General features: G+C 58.5%; 1 protein-coding gene across 4 annotated transcripts in view; it reads left to right on the top strand.

Moving 5' to 3' along the window:
* The first annotated feature begins 455 nt into the window (after positions 1-455).
* Positions 456-15,094, top strand: part of BIN1 (bridging integrator 1) — a 58,485-nt gene continuing 43,846 nt past the window's right edge. For all 4 annotated transcript variants that reach the window (XM_023741353.1, XM_004387029.2, XM_023741354.1 and 1 more), the window contains exon 1: positions 456-672. In XM_023741353.1, coding sequence (XP_023597121.1) covers positions 589-672 — 84 coding nt within the window. In that variant the 5' untranslated portion in view covers positions 456-588. The remainder of the gene's footprint in view (positions 673-15,094) is intronic.

Raw genomic sequence — 15,094 nt, 5'->3', positions numbered from 1 at the left:
CCCTCCCCCGCCACCGCCACCGCCACCGCCGGGGCACCCGGATTGCAGAGGTGCGTACCAACCGCCGCTCTGTATCTTGATTTCTGAACGCCCGCACCTACGCCTTGTCTGCTTCCTTTCCAGAGCTGCGGGAAGTGACTGCTTGTGAGCAGGACTAAGGCGCCAGGCCCAAGGCAGAGCTCGACCCAGGACTATCGCATGAATCCCCGCCCTAGGGCGGTATTATCGCGGCGTCGCAGGAGTCCCTCTCGCCGCAGCCCCCCGGCGCCCGCGCCAGCCACCGCCTCCTCGCGGACCGTGAGGTTCCGGCGCGGGGAGTAGCCCTTTAAAAGGCAGTGTCTTGTCCAGAAGGGGCGGGGGCGGGGGGCGCTGACCATCGCCCGAGGCCCGGCCCCTCCCTCCCAGCGCCCTCCCTCAGTGCTCGCGTCGCTCGCGGTCGGGCGCACGTTCGGCCTCCGTCAGTCCGGGTGCTTGCCGAGTGCGCGGCGTGGAGCGGAGCCCGAGCCGGACGCGCGGCTGGGGCTGGGACGTGGCGCTCCCGGCCTCCCTGCGCGAGATCCGCCCGCCAGGGGCGAGGACCGCGCCGCGATGGCAGAGCTGGGCAGCAAGGGGGTGACAGCAGGGAAGATCGCCAGCAACGTGCAGAAGAAGCTCACCCGCGCGCAGGAGAAGGTGAGCGAGCAGGAACCCCGGCCACCTGCACTTCACCCCTGCCCCCTGGGCCGGTCTTCACCCGGGCTTGGTTGCTGTCACGCGGATGAGGCCTTCGGGGGCCCCCAGGCTGCGCCCCCTGCGCTCTGGGCGCCCTCTTTTGCCCGCATCATCCGTCTTCCTACTCCCTGAGGGGGCGGGAGAGCGTGCAGCTGCCCCCCTCCCCGGCTCCCCTCCCCTCCGACCGCTTTATGCCTTCTTCGCACCTTGGTAAAGAAGGGGCTCTTCCCGCCTGCGCGAGCTCCCGCCTTACCCTCCCCCGGAGGTCGAGGGCCGTGAGCTGGAGGCGACGTGGGACCCTAGCTCTCCAGGCCCACGCCGGAGCCGGGCGGAGCCGGCGCGGTGGATCGGGGGAAACCCTGCTCCCCCACCTCGACCACTTTACCCAGGACCCCGAGAAGGCTCCTGGCTCCCGGTTGCTCCCTGCGTCCGCGGTTCCTCTCCTTTATACTCGCCTCTTCACCTTCTCTCCCCGCGGGCCGAAGGCGGGATCGGGTTTCCTTTCCCGAGCGGCGCTGACTGCCTGGAGCTCTGACCCGGCCGGGTCGGAGCAGAAGGCTGCGCGCCCTTTGGGGAGGTGCCCGCAACCGAGCAGGGGCTTCGGGTTTCCGGCGCCCCGGAATCAGGTGGCGGCTCAGGCTTGGAAAACGCGGCCACGGCGTTGGGAGCTGACCCAGAGGAGGGCGGCGGGCCGGGAAGGGATGTGGAGGGCGCCGCGGGCCCCTCTCGGGATCGCCGCCCTTCGACCCCCCGCCCTCAGGAAACCCTACCCCTCCGCGCGAATAGCGACTCCGGGCTGGCGGGACGTGGAGCCGGGGGCTTCCCGGGGCACCTGGATGGTGCAGGAAATGCAAGGACTGGGGGCGGGGGTCCACGCCTGCCCAGCTTTCTCTCTTCTGCCGCCTCTAGTTTATTGAATTGGATCACACCAGCTGCTGACGCCACTTCCCCTGTTGGCTCTGACTGAAATGTGAGATTGCGGGATCTGGTGCTTCTGCCTGGGTGGCCCCCAGCGCCGCGCAGCGGGGCCCGCCGCCTCCACCGCGCGGCCAAGTGGGGACCCAGGGACCGGCCGGCCTTCCTCTGTCAGGCCTTTGGCTGTTTATAAACAATGACTTTTGCAGCTGGGACCTGCGGGCTCCCTGAGGATGCAGCCACGTGATGGGGGTGGGGGGTTGGGGCGGCTAGAGCTTCTCTTGCGCCTCCCTGAGTCCCGCTGTTCATCCATGTGGTTCTCGATAAGGAGGTGGGGGTATGCAGTGGAGGGAAGGGCCTTCAGCCAAGCTCCAGATCTGGCCAGTCCCAATTCCCTTCCACAGGGGCGAGGGCGGAATTAGAGCCCCAAGGATGCCTGGCTGGGGGCTGGGAAGACTGGGAAGTGCCAGGTTGGAGGGTGGTGCCCACCTGCGGCTCTTTCCCTCTTGGCTAGGTGCAGCTCCCTCTCTCCCATGACCGGGCAGTGCATGTAGGTGCCTGGAGCAGTACGCCCCTGGGTCTGAGGCTTCCTCCTGCTCCTCAGGGCCCTAGGAAGATGAATGGGAGGCCAAGGAGACAAATGCCCTGTCCACCCCCCCTCCCCCCGCCCGGATGTCCTATGCCTCCCTGGCTCCCAGATGATCTTTTTGAGTCGTCCGCTTTGCCCTAGCTGCGTTTTCTGGTTGCCTTTTCTCTGCAGCATCGTCTTCGACATCACTCCAGGGGCAGCGGGCGTGGGTTGTGTCCCCTCCTTGTAAATGGCCGTTTGTCATCACTGACCCCGCTGAACTGCCAGCCGTCGCTCCTCAGCCCCCGTTCTGTTGCCACTAGTAGTTGACTGACAGCCACTCAGCCATGGGTACTGGCTTTGGCCAAGGGCTGGCCCTGCTCGAGCCTCCTGGCTGAGTCCCTGAAAAGTAACCTTCTTTCCATCCTCTCCCTTCTTGGCCCAGTTGCAGGCCCCCTTCCCAGGAAGCCTGATATCTCAGCTGACACCAACCTCTCCCCTTTGCCCACTAACTGGGCTGCCGGCTCATGTCTAACTTGGAGCATTGTCCATGTGTCTGTGATCCCCTCTGTCTTACTGGCATCCCCTGCACTACACCCAGCTTGCCCTGTCAATTCCAGTTTCCCTGGGGCCATTGGAGGCATTTCCTGACCAACAAGCAGGAGCTTTGATGGAGGGCCTGACCTCTCATCTTCTCCCCTTCCTCTCTTAGCATAAATAAACATCCACAGAGACACAGGGCAGCACTAGGGTCAAGGGAATCCTGCCCTCTGATGCTGTGGGGCCCTATGGGTGTCACCAAGGCAGCCACCTCTGTTCCCCAGCTCAAGTGCATCTCTGTGGAATTCTGGATCACACTTCTTTGTTACTACCTTTTGACCTTCCTGTCTCCATCTAGGTACTCCTGTGCCCACCAGCAGCATTCACCTAGCCCCCAGTAGGTGCTTAACATTTTAGGACTTGGCTCATTAGCCCTCATGCCAGCCTGTGGGTGGGCTGGTTGGTGCTGTGAGCTACTTCTGCCTTCCCTCATTCAAGTATTGCTTGGACATATGCTGTGTGCCTGTTCTGTGCTGAGCTTTACAATGCCTGCGTGGAGCTACTGCCATAGACCCTGCAGCCTCTGGCCCAGGTGCGAGTTGGATATGAGAATGAATTGGACGGATCACCTGGGTCTGCCAGCATGGCACTGCTCTGCTCAGCCCCTGCCTCCAGCCACCCCCAGGGTGCTGAGTGCAGAGTGGTACCTGCAGCCAGCAAGTGGGCGCCATGAGGTCATCTTCCCATTGCATTGGGCTGGTCGGACCCTCTATAAATGACTGTGTCCATTTTTGGACCTCAGAAGTGTGGCTGGGCAGAGCAGACTTAGGGTGGAGCCGGGGTCAGATGACAGAGAGGATTAGAGGTTGGCAGGCTGAGCCCTTTGGGGGATGGGGTGGCTGGGTAGAAGGGACAGCTGGGAGGGGGGTGGCTGGAATCTGGCCTGCTTACCGCTGAAGGTCCACTGCCCAGAAGTCCTGATGGAGCACGCACGGAAGGCTGAGCCTTGTTTGGGCAGAGCTTGGACAGTGATGAGCACAAGAAGGCCCTGGCCAATGGTGGGAGTGTGCACTCTGTTCCTCCTGGCCAGCCCCGGAGGAGCATGCTGGGAGAGGAGTACAGAGTGGACAGCGGTGGAGACCAGCTGGGAGAGGCAAGGGCCTGGGGCTGCCTGTGAACAGCACAGTGCCTGGCATGCTATAGGATGCTTGTTCATGGAAGGGAAGGTGAAAGGCTAATTATTTATAGAACCCTGACAACTGGCCATGTAACTCACCGAATTGCACGGTTTTCATCTGGATAGGCAAGGTTCCTCTCACAGGAGCCATATTAGCTGTGCATCTACGAGACCGACATGGCCCAGGACGAGTTGAACATCTACATGAGCCAACTCTTCAGATGTAAGAGTAGCCAAGCCACACCTAAGAGGAGGTGCTCTTGCCCCCTTTAACAGAAGAGGGACTGGTGCTCAGGCAGGCCTACCACTTGCCTAAGTCACAGAGGGCCTAATTGATAGAGCTGGGGCCCCACCCAGGTCGGCTGGAGGGTCTGGGAAGCCCTAGGCTCCTTCCACCTTGTCCTTAGTCCCTAGTGCTTCTCTCTGCCTAGAACCTCTGCCCACTGTTTTTTGTGCGTGGGACCCCCTTCGTCATTCCCAGGCTGGATTCAAAACCTGCTTCCTTCACCTGTATTCTCTGACCCCTACCCATCTCTCTTTCCCCACCTGTGTCTCTGGGTGTCTACCTACTCCTCTCTTGTAACCCCCCATGGTGCTGTCCTTCTCTCCCTCTCGGTGTCTCCCTGCACTCTCTCTCTTTCCTCTGACCTTGCACAGGCTTTCACTGTACTTGTCTCCAGCCTCAAACTAGGGCCAGCTTCTCCCAAGCCCAGTGGTGTATGTAGTGGTCCCTCTCCCCTGCTGGGGCAAGGCCCCTGAGTCAGCTTCATCTTGGGCAGGTGTTTGTGGGTGCTCGTGGACATTGGCTAAGGAATGTGGGTATGGAGAGGTGGAAGTGTGGCCCCCAGGCTTCTCTGAGCCCCAGTGGGCCCTGGGGGAGATAGGGCCCAGGGATGAGCTGTGTCCCTACTCAGAGGCCTGCTGGCTCAGGGCAAGGCTCCAAGTGAGGAAAGTCTGTTTTGCTCAGGGCATCACAGGAGGGCAATCCACTGGGCTGCATGGGGCATAGGGGAGGAGAAAGTATTCAAGGAGGGCCAGGGAGTGGGCCATGGTATGTCAGTGGGACTGAGGACGCTGAGGACATGAAATTAGCTCAAGAGAAGGGGTGGTGAAGTGGGGCTGGGGCAGTCAATTGAATGCTGTGGAAATGCTCGAGTCACACAGCTTCATGGAGAAGCCAAGGCTTCTCCTCCCCTCCTCATAGGTAACCCTGCCAGAGTCACCCTCACTCTTTACTATTCTCACTTCGCTCTCTGGGCCTCTGACTGTGTTCTTGTCCCCTGGACTAGGAGGCAGGGCCCAAGCTTCCAGGCCCATGTCACCCTGCATGAACTGTGTGGCTTGGACAAAGTGAGGAGATGCTTCTGTTCTGCCTTAACCCAGGGCCATGCCTTGGATGGTCTTCTTCCATATGGTCCTGCCACGTGAGAGAAGGCCACAAAGGCCCACCGCTTCTGTCTTAGGCTGGGTTCTCTAGAGAAGCAAAACCAGTAAGGTGTATAAATATATATATAGAGAGAGATTTTTATCAAAGAAACAGCTCACAGGATTGTAGAGGCTGGAACGTCCCAAGTCCGTGGATTAGGATAGAGGCTTCTCCCGATTCATGCAGCCACAGGGGCTGGCGAACCCAAGACTGGCAGGTCGGAAAGCAGGGCTTTTGCTCACAGGCCATGAATATCGACGAATCCCAAGATTGGCAGGCAAGACCACAAGGCTTCTCCTGATTCACATAGCTGCAGGGGCTGGTGAACCCAAGATCGGCAGGTTGGAGAGCAGGGCTCTACTCACAGGCTGTGAAAATTGATGAATCCCAAGATTGGCAGATAAGCTGATAGCTCAAGTCCCAAGAACCAGAGGTCAGAGGAACAGGAGGCAGCCACAGGATCCAGAGCAAGCAAAAAGCCAGAATGTCTGCTTATATTCAGATGGCCAAGGATAACTGTCTTTCAGCTGATTGGCTACTCATAGCGGATTCCATCATGGGAGTGATCACATATAAACACTGAGACTCATGGGCCAGCCAAGCTGACAGACAATCTTAACCATCACAGCTCCCATGAGGGACAGCAGAGGGGACGTGGGCTCTGTAGGCAGACGGTCCTGGGTTCCTTGGCCAGCTGTGAGGCCCTGGGCAGTGGCAGGACCTTCCTGAGCCCAGTTTCTCCATTTTTAAAATGGGATGGTTCCTCTGCATGCTTGTTGTGAGGAGTAGAGCCCTTGACAAATGCCTGTTTCATAGTAAGTGCTCATTAAAGGCCAGCTCTTGGGGGTAGGACAGTATGACGAGCCCACACTGGGAGCCCTCTGTCCTCCTTCCTCCCGACCCTGCTCCCTAGGAGTATCCATTCCTGGCCTTTATAGACAGCTAATCCCTGCTGAGCCCTGAGCTGATCAGGGTTTGTGATGTTGTCGCAGCCTGTGTATGTGTGCGTGTGTGTATTTGTGTGTGCGCGTGCATATGCACCTGTGGGAGGGGGAGGGCTTGGATTCTGGAATCAGTTTTGGAGTGCATCTTGATTCTCTTACATGCAAACCTCTGTGACCTAGGTAAGATTTCTCACCTCTCTGGGCTTCACCTTCACCATCAGTAAAAAAATAATGGGATTTGTTCATTCATTCATTTACTCATTCATGCAACAAATGTTGAGCACCCACTATATACTAGGCATGTGTAGGGACTGGGGGTGTGGGGGTGAGCAAAACCCGCCCCTATCCTCACAGAGCTGACATTCTAGCTGTAAACAAGCAAACAGCCACGGTGCCAGGTGAAGCAGGAGGTGTCCTTTTAGTTTTCCTCAGTGGAGGGTGACTGACTGACTGACTGGTCCAGCATTCACTCAGCATCTGGAGGTGAGCCCTCTGCTGGTACGGAGGATTCTGGAATGAAGGTGAGAGCGGGTGCTCACGTTGACGGCCTTCACATCACAGAGGGGATTGGGCGTGGCTGCTCTGGAGCCACTGGTCTCCAGGTGGGAGGGCACCTAGGGAAGGAAGGAGTGCTTCTCCGATGCCACCCTTCTATGCTGGGTTTTTCTAAGCTGCCTCTTTGGCAAATCTCCTCTGAGGATTAAAAGTGCAAACTCAGAAGACCAGCCCTAAAAGATTCTGCAGGCAGTGGCGGCAGGCAGGCCTGGGCATACATGCGGCGCTAGTGGCTGTGTGTGCGGGGCCAGGTGGCCAGGAACTCTCGGGCTCACTGCGCCCCTCCTTTTGGCCCCAGGTCTGCAGGTGGGGAAGCGGGAGGGCCTGCTAAAAGAGGAGGAGCGTGGGGAAGGCACCAGAGGTGGCCCTGAACTGTAAGATTTTCACGCTACGCAGCCCTCTTTGTGGAGAATGTCAGGCTGGGTCTGAGTCCTTCCCTACTCATCACTGCCAGCTTGTGCGCTTGGGCAAATCATACTGGCTGCTCAGCCTCAGTTTAGGCTGAAATACCGGGCAATGATACCTGCAGATGAAATGGACGGGCAGGGTTTGTGGTTCTCCGCCCAGAAATAGGGTTTACCCTCTCACCGTTCTTGTGACATGAAAGGCTCATGTTTCCTGGGAACTGGCTGATCCCATCTCCTGGGGCCCACCTCCTGAAGAGTCCGCAGGGTCTGTCTGGACTAGCAGCAGGGCTGGCTCCATGCCAGGGGCTGACAAGGGGTCAGGGTTGGGGAGTTGAGAAGAGTAAGGCTGGCTTTTCCTGCCCTGAGGGAAGCCTTTGTCAAATATTAATAATAATTATTGGCATGGTTTATTGCCTACCTGCTGAGCGCCAGGTGCTTGGTGAAATTTCGCAAGCTCCTGCAACCGTGTAAGGTAGTTAGGTTCCCATTTAGCAATGGAAAAACTGAGGCTCCGAGCAGTGTTGTGTAACTTGAGCTGTCTCAGTCGGTGTTCTGGGTTGCCTCCTCTATGGCGGTCAGTGAGTGGGCCAGGCATGGGGGTAGGCCATGGGAGAAATGCCAATGAGATGCAAATCTGCAGCATGGCACTTTGGGAAAACCTGACTGGGGGCATCATTTTTGACAGACCGTGGTCCCTAAGAACCTCCCAATCCGCCATTAAACTAGAAGGCCCTTGCCTTCTCCCAGCAGCCCTAGCTGGGTGTCTAAGCCTACTCTTGGTGATGTTGCCTGTCCCCTTTCGGGGTGTGTAGTGGGCTTGGGGGCTGCCGTTTGCAGATGCAAGTCCATGAGGATGAACAAGCACAGCGTGTGTGTGTGCTGTGTGTGTGCCTGCATTTCAAAGAGCTAAATGTAATAGGAGACACTGTCACTTATTCTGAGATTATGTCCTGTCTACTTTTATTTTTGTTATTGCTAAAATGCTTCTTTTGTGAAGTGATTTTAATACTAGATGTTTAATATTCTTGGGGGAGATAGTCAAGTCTCCACACACCCCACATGCACCCCACATTGGGAAAACTTCCTGGTGTGGAATTCCAGAAGTCTAGGGCCCACTGCACTGATTCCTGGCAGCAGCCCCTATGGGGTTGTGGGGAGTAGGGACTGGGGCACAGGCTTCAGGCAGGCCCATGGCAGCAAGGGGCAGGGTCCTTATGATGTCTGCACCCTGAGGGCGGGGTCACTGTGACACCCGCAGTTTGGCACACCCCCCATGGCCTCTATCTGGTGCCCCTTCCATGAGCTGCAGGCACACCTGTCAGAGGCACAGGTGGCAGGAGAGGCAGGCTGGGGTCAGGGTCCTGGGAGGCCCTTCTTTTGGCGCTGATGGCTGGCAGATAGCCGGGAGGCTTGCTGTGGGTTTTAGGGTGCAGACCTCACCCCACCACCAGCTGAGAGAGGTGTGGTCCAGGCATCACCTCACCACCTTCTCCCACAGTAAACTGTTGGTGAGAAAACAGCTCGGGGCTCTTGGGAAGCTTATCCTGAGCCAGTGGCTGCTGTGCTTGGTGCCTGGGGACTGGGGGTTCCCCTGAGTGGGACGGCCCTGTGGAGGTTCCTACCAGCTCTAGGCGCAATGCTGAATGTGGCTTGGCCTTGAGCCCCTACAGGAGGGGTGCCCATGGGAATCCATGCTGCACCTGAGAAGGCTGAGGTGACAGGGGCTGGGGAGTGCTGGCCTGGGCTGGTGTGATTTGGGGAATGCAGGGCTGCACAGTCAGGGCCAGCCAGGCTCAGATGTCTTGCTGCTGTTCTCAGACAGTTTTTGCTTGCTCTTTCCCGGGACTTTTCCCGGCTTCCTGGACCTGCACTGGCTGCAGTCTGACCTGGATCCCAAGAGTAACAGCAGATGGGGTGGGATTGAGGTCACAGCATGGGGCTGGGAGTTGAGCTTTGACCCTGGGGACAGTGGCTTTGGCATGCCAGGACATGGTGCAGTGGTGCTTCTGGGAGTGGGCGTTTGTGTCCCCATGCTGTGGCATGAACCTGGGGCCACGGCCGACCTCTATGGCTGCCTCCACTTCTTGGAAGGGGGTCACTGCAGGCCCCGCTGTCTCTGCAGTGTGTGCACCACAGGAGGGTGGCCTGCAGGCAGGTGTGGAGGGAGGGGTTAGCGACTGGTGGCACGGCAGCTGCCACAGTCCTAGGGGTGGGGAGGGACTCTTCACTGCCAGGCCTCCCCTCTTCAGAGCCCCTGGGGCACCTCTGTCAGAACACCGTGCTGGCGTAGCCCCCCATGGGAATGTGGCTCACTTAGGGGAGAAGCTGCAGTGACCTTTCTGTTTGTCAGCTGTAGCTCTTCATTCATGACATGCCCGTTGTGGGGGAGCTTTCCACTGGCCTGGGCAGTCAGGGAAGGCTCCTTGGAGGAGGGGACACCGGAGCAGAGTTTGAAGGGTGAAAGAGGCAGGTTGTGGGTGGGAGGAGTGCTTCAGGCAGTGGGAACAGCACTTGGCAAAGGCTTGCTCAGGGTGGCCAGATTGTGGGGGGTGCGAGCAGGATGAGTCTTGAGTTGGAAAGACACGCGGGGGCAGGCCTGGGAGGGCCCTGAAGGCCAGTGCAGCCGTGGGCTCTGGAAGAGGCTGGCTCTATCCTCAGACTCTTACGTGCCCTAGGCTGGTTAGGCTCGTTCCTCAGGTGTTGTCTGGGCTACAGGAGCCCCAAGATCTGTCCCCCATCTTCCGGGGGGGGGGCTGGTATACAACCCTGTGCCCCCCTATCATATTTCAGGCCCCAGACTCTGGGTGACACTGAGGAGGGGACACTGGACACAGGGGCCTGGAGAGCTTGAACAGTTTTCCTGACTGCCCGGGAGGTCACCCTGTCAGGGCCCTGCCGGAGGCACTGCCGTGCAAGGTGGGGCCTTTGACCCAGGTGCCACACGGGGACCCTCAGCCTTGTGCCTGGGTCGGAGCCAGGAAGGTCCTCAGAGGAGATGCTGTGGCAGCTGGCGGTGATGACAGGGACGACACCGGGAGCCGCTGTGTGTGGGCGGAGGCTCAGGGAGAAGCTTTGCTGAGGCTGCTGGACTGGAAGAGGGGATGGGGTAATGGAACGGCGTTTGCCAGCCCTCTGGTCTCCTCCCCCAGGCCCCTTTTCCAACAGCTGCTGCTGCTTTCTTTGGACCTTTTGCTCAGCTCGGCCTCTCCCTGGGACTGTAGCCAAGATGCCTGGGCCCTGGGCGGGCCTGGACCGGCCATTGAGCACTGGAGGGACCTAGCCCAAAGAGGCCTTCCTCCCCCGCAGCCAGCTGTGGCTCCCCATTTCTGTGAGGTGGCATCAGCTAAGATCATGTCAAACAGCCCCAGCCCATCATTAACTGTCTCAAGGGGCAGATGTGGGTGATGGGGTAGGTGGGGGCTAAGCTGGGCCCAGGACTCTTGGCAGGCAGGCAAGGGATTGAATGGGGAAGAAAGAAAATCCAAGGACACGGAGGGGGGAAGACAGATGGCAACAGGGGCTTTAGTTCTCAGAGAGGGGAAGGAGCTCGGCCCAGGGTGACCCCTTGCCTGCTCATTTGCCCTATCTGAGCCTCCGTTTCCTCCTCGGTAAAATGGGGTACATGTGCTCCTGCCCGAGAGGCCTGTGGAGGGCCTAGGAGAAAGTGAATGAGAAGCCCACAGCGCTGTGCCTGCTTCCTGGCAGAGGCATCTCGGGAATGCCCAGAAGAGCCCACTGGCCTTGGCAGTTCTGGCTTTTGCATTCTGAGCTGTCTTTGCTGTGAAGGGATTCTTGGAGTTCATGGCAATGCACATTTGTTTTTCTTGTATAGGCTGCAAAAGCTAAATTGGGACATGGTGGTATCACCTCCCCAAGGAGGGAAGTCAGAGCCCCCCACCCCCACCCCGAGCCAGAGCCTGATTGAATGAGGGGTGAGATGAGGGGCTAGGGCCCGTGGCTAGCCCTGGCTTGGTCATGGAGCCTCAGTGTGCCCATCTGGGAACTGGGAAGCCTGAGCCCCCTCGTCAGTGAAATACAGTGAACCCACACATCCTGTGAGTGATAGTAGGGGCACCTGGTCCAGGCTGGGCCCGGATGCCCAGGAGGGGAGGACAGGCTGAGATCTCAATTGTGTTTTGTAACTTACTGAGAGCTGTGGTCACACCCACCGTTTCTCATTTGTTTCTTCTGGTGACCTATGAGGTAGGCGGGACCAGGTTATAGTCCCATTTGACAGATGGGAACACTGAGGCTTAGGGAAGCCCTGAGAGTTCCTCCCTCACTGGTCTTCAAAGATGTTCCCTTGGATGTAGCACTTGACCCCAGGCGACTTTCCCCAGGTGCTGCCCCTCCTCCATCCAAGTGGAGAGAGAGTGGTGGTGAGGGGTGCTGATGTGACTGTTGAAGTGAAAACACAAGCTCTGACGTGTTTGCAAATGAAAACCAGCGTGTGAGGGCACCTTTGTCAGGCACACAAGCAGGTGTGTTGGGGGGACACCAAAGGAGATGAGAAACCTGTGGAACTGGGGCCTTCCTTGTGGCCCCAGGACCCTCCAGTGACTCCCCAAGGGTGGCCAGGAGCATCAAGGGGCCCCGGAAGGTGAGGGGTCTGATTTGAACAAAGTTGGCCTGGCCCCAAAGCCCTGGGGATCCTCAGGTTGTGGGACAGTTGGGCACATATACCATACCTCCCACAAAGAACGAGTTGGAGGGACCGAGAGGATGGCAGGGGCATTGGGGGTCACTCAAGGACAAGTTAATGGCAGGGAATGTGAGCTGAGATGTGATCTAAACCGGGAACCAGAATCCCCAATTAATTGGATGCATTTGTTGAACCTGGGACGGACCCAAATATTGTTATTTTTTTCTGAAATGTAAACTAAGCCAGGAGTTTTTTTGTTTTGATTTATTTGTGTGTCCCCCTTCCCCAAGGACTCAGTGTCTGTCCTGGACACGGGCCTGGCAGGGCTGGAGTGTTACCGCCTTCTCGAAGTTCACAGCCGGCCCATCCCTCCTGGTGGGGTGGACCGTGGGGCTGGTGGAGGGTGCTGAAGGGCCCAGCCCCTTCCTGAGGATGTGAGGGCAGTGTTGCCCTGCCTCTGCTGCCCTGGGCACACTGGGGGTAGGCTGGCGGGGAGAGCTGAGTCAGCGTGTGGACGGAACCTGATGCCACAGCCCAACTTTGTGCCGATCTCACCACCACCCAGCCTGCTGTGGGCGGGGGGCCAAGGGAGGCTGCCCCTAACCCATGCTGCAGGCTCAGCGCCCTTCCTGTGTGAGAATGCCTGTCCCTTCAGCACGCCCAGGGGACCCTGGGGCTCTTGTTCCTGCTCTTCGTCCCCCTCTGTCTGGGACTTGGGCCAGTTATTTAACCCTTCTCAGTTGGGCTCACCCCTCAACTCCCAGCTCTGCTCCTCCTAAGCCCTTTGAACTTGGGGAAGTTGTTACACCCGCTGAGCCTCGGCCATCCTGTTTGTGAAGTGGATACAGCATCCTACATGGGAGGGTTGTCATGGGGATGAAGTGAAAGAGCAGGAGTCTCCATTTCAGATGAGAAACTGAAGGTTGGGCGCCAGCTCGTGGACCCTAGCCTTGCCCTGGGGAGGGGGGGCCCAAGGAGCCATAGGATGGAGTTGGGTATGTTCAGCTGCTGTGTCCTTGTGCGTGTCCCAGCTGGGCCGTGCTGCCCATCAGGGTGTGTGGTCCAGGCCTGGCCCCCTGGCTTGGGATCCAGCTGGTGGGGCCTGAGGCTTCAGAGGGGAGGGAACAAGGGAGAGGACTGTGGGGGACACTGTGTTCCCCTCTACTTCCCATCCCTTTCAGCCCTCCTACCCTGACCCTTTCTCCCTGTAGCAGCAGGGGCCCCCAGCTTCTAAACAACTCAGGGTGTTCAGGACCCCAGAGTTGGAAGTCCCCCCACACCCCAACCCTGCCAAGATCTCTGGGTCTGACAGGGTGTCCGTACCTTGGCCTACTCTGCTCCTTTCTGCCCCTCTTTGGGCACATTTCAGGGTTTAGCTCCCCCCGCTTCCGTCCTCCCTCTCTATCTCCCTTTTTAAAGGAATTGGTAACTGTCTGTCAGAGACCCTGTGTGGTGCAAACCGTTGACGCCTTCGGCTGCTAATCAAATGTTTGGAGGTTCGAGTCCCAAAGGCACTTGGAAGAAAGGCCTGGCGATCTTTAAAAAAATCAGTCATTGAAAACCCTATGGGACACGGTTCTCCTTTGACACACATGGGGTCACCATGAGTTAGAGATGACTCAGTGGTAACTGGTTAACTGGCTGCTCAGCTTCTGATACAGTACTATCTGTCTGGCTGAGGAGAGGCAGGAGGGTCCTCGGGGGATAGTTGGGGTGAGCTGAGGAGAGGAGCAGCCCGTCTGCAGCAGGCGTAACTCTGTAGAGCCTGGGAGGGTGTGCTGGTGTCGCTGTGGTTTCTGGGGACCTCTGCCCTCTCATGCCACTTGTCATCACTGCCTCAGCCGTTCTCCTGGAGCTTTTGGAGGAAGCTCAGGTGTGCTGACTGGAGGGTGGGGGTTGGGCACCTGGGGAGCTTGGGACAGGGCTCCGTGCAGAGTGTTCTTCAGGAGCTTGGGAAGGCAGAGACAAGCCTTTAACTGTTTACACCACCCAGGGACTCCTTAGACAGGAACAGACATATGCAAAGGGCTGAGGGTGTCCAGAGGGACAAGCGTGTCCTCTGCCTGGGTGGACCCGGAAGTCTGCCTGGAGGAGGTGGTGTGGAGGCAAGCATGGCAGGGCATTGATAGGGAAGCAGTGCTCCCGATGAAGGACTGTGGGGTGCCTGTGGCCCTGCTTACCCTGGTAGCCAGTTGCCCCAGCCCCCTGTGCTCTCTGGCCTTGGTGTGGCTGCGCCCATGCTGTCCCCCCGCCAAGGTTGTTCCAGCCACTGAGCTCAGGAAGCAGGTGATGATGGGCTGCAGGAGCTGAGATTTCACCTTTGTTTATGGCCGATGTCCTGGAGCCCTGGGCTGAGAATAGCACCCACACTTGTGTGGAGGGGACAGGTGGTGGGTGGGCTGACTTGGAGTCCCCTGGGTCCTGGTGTGGTCATGCTGACATCTCTGAGCAGGTGGTGGGAGGGCCAGGCTGGGGTGGGGTGCATGCCTGCAGAAAAGAGTTGTCCTCAGCTCCCCGCCCAGGAGAGGAGACAAGGACATCCTGGCCTGGCCCCTCTGAACTTCTCTGTTGGGTGGGCTTGCAGCACCCCCCGCCAGGCTCCTTGCTAGGGTGTCATACAACGGCCATGGGGCTGAGGTCCCTGAGAGGTTCAGCTGCTGTTTGATTCCACCTGGCATTCCCCTGTGCCATTTCACCCTTTACCAAAGGTGACCAGGGTAATGGGGCTAGGGGGCCTGCAGGGTCCCTGCAGAGCTGTGGGGCGAGGGGGCTACTGAGAGGGCCTTGGTCTAGGAAGGGAAGGTGGCTGGGCCGGTGTTTGCACTCCATGAGGAATGTGTGTGTGCTGGTGAATGAGTCATGGGGAGCAGGTGCGTGAGGCAGCTGGCACCAGCAGAGGCATGTGTGCGCTGGGGGTGGGGCATCAGGCGGAGGGTAGGCAGGAGAGGCTGCCAGAGCTTTCTGGCCTGTGTGGGTGGAATCCCATGTCAAGATAGGGGTAAGGGGCCAGGAAGGACAGCGGCCACCACTTTTGGGCTGGACCCTTTAATCTACACAGTTACACCTTGTCCTTGAAACCCCCTTGGCTCTATTTTACTGATGAGGCTCAGGGGCACAGAGAGGTTAAGTTACCTGCCCGGGGTTGCACAGTCTGGGCTGCTCCCTTCTCCTTCTGCCCCAGGGGCCTCTCACACAAGAAGACACCCCCA

The sequence above is a fragment of the Trichechus manatus genome, unplaced genomic scaffold, assembly GCF_000243295.1.
Source record: "Trichechus manatus latirostris isolate Lorelei unplaced genomic scaffold, TriManLat1.0 scaffold00179, whole genome shotgun sequence".
In the NCBI taxonomy this organism is placed as follows: Eukaryota; Metazoa; Chordata; class Mammalia; order Sirenia; family Trichechidae; genus Trichechus; species Trichechus manatus.
The sequence above is the reverse complement of the archived record's forward strand: the minus strand, read 5'-3'. Positions and strand labels throughout refer to the sequence as shown.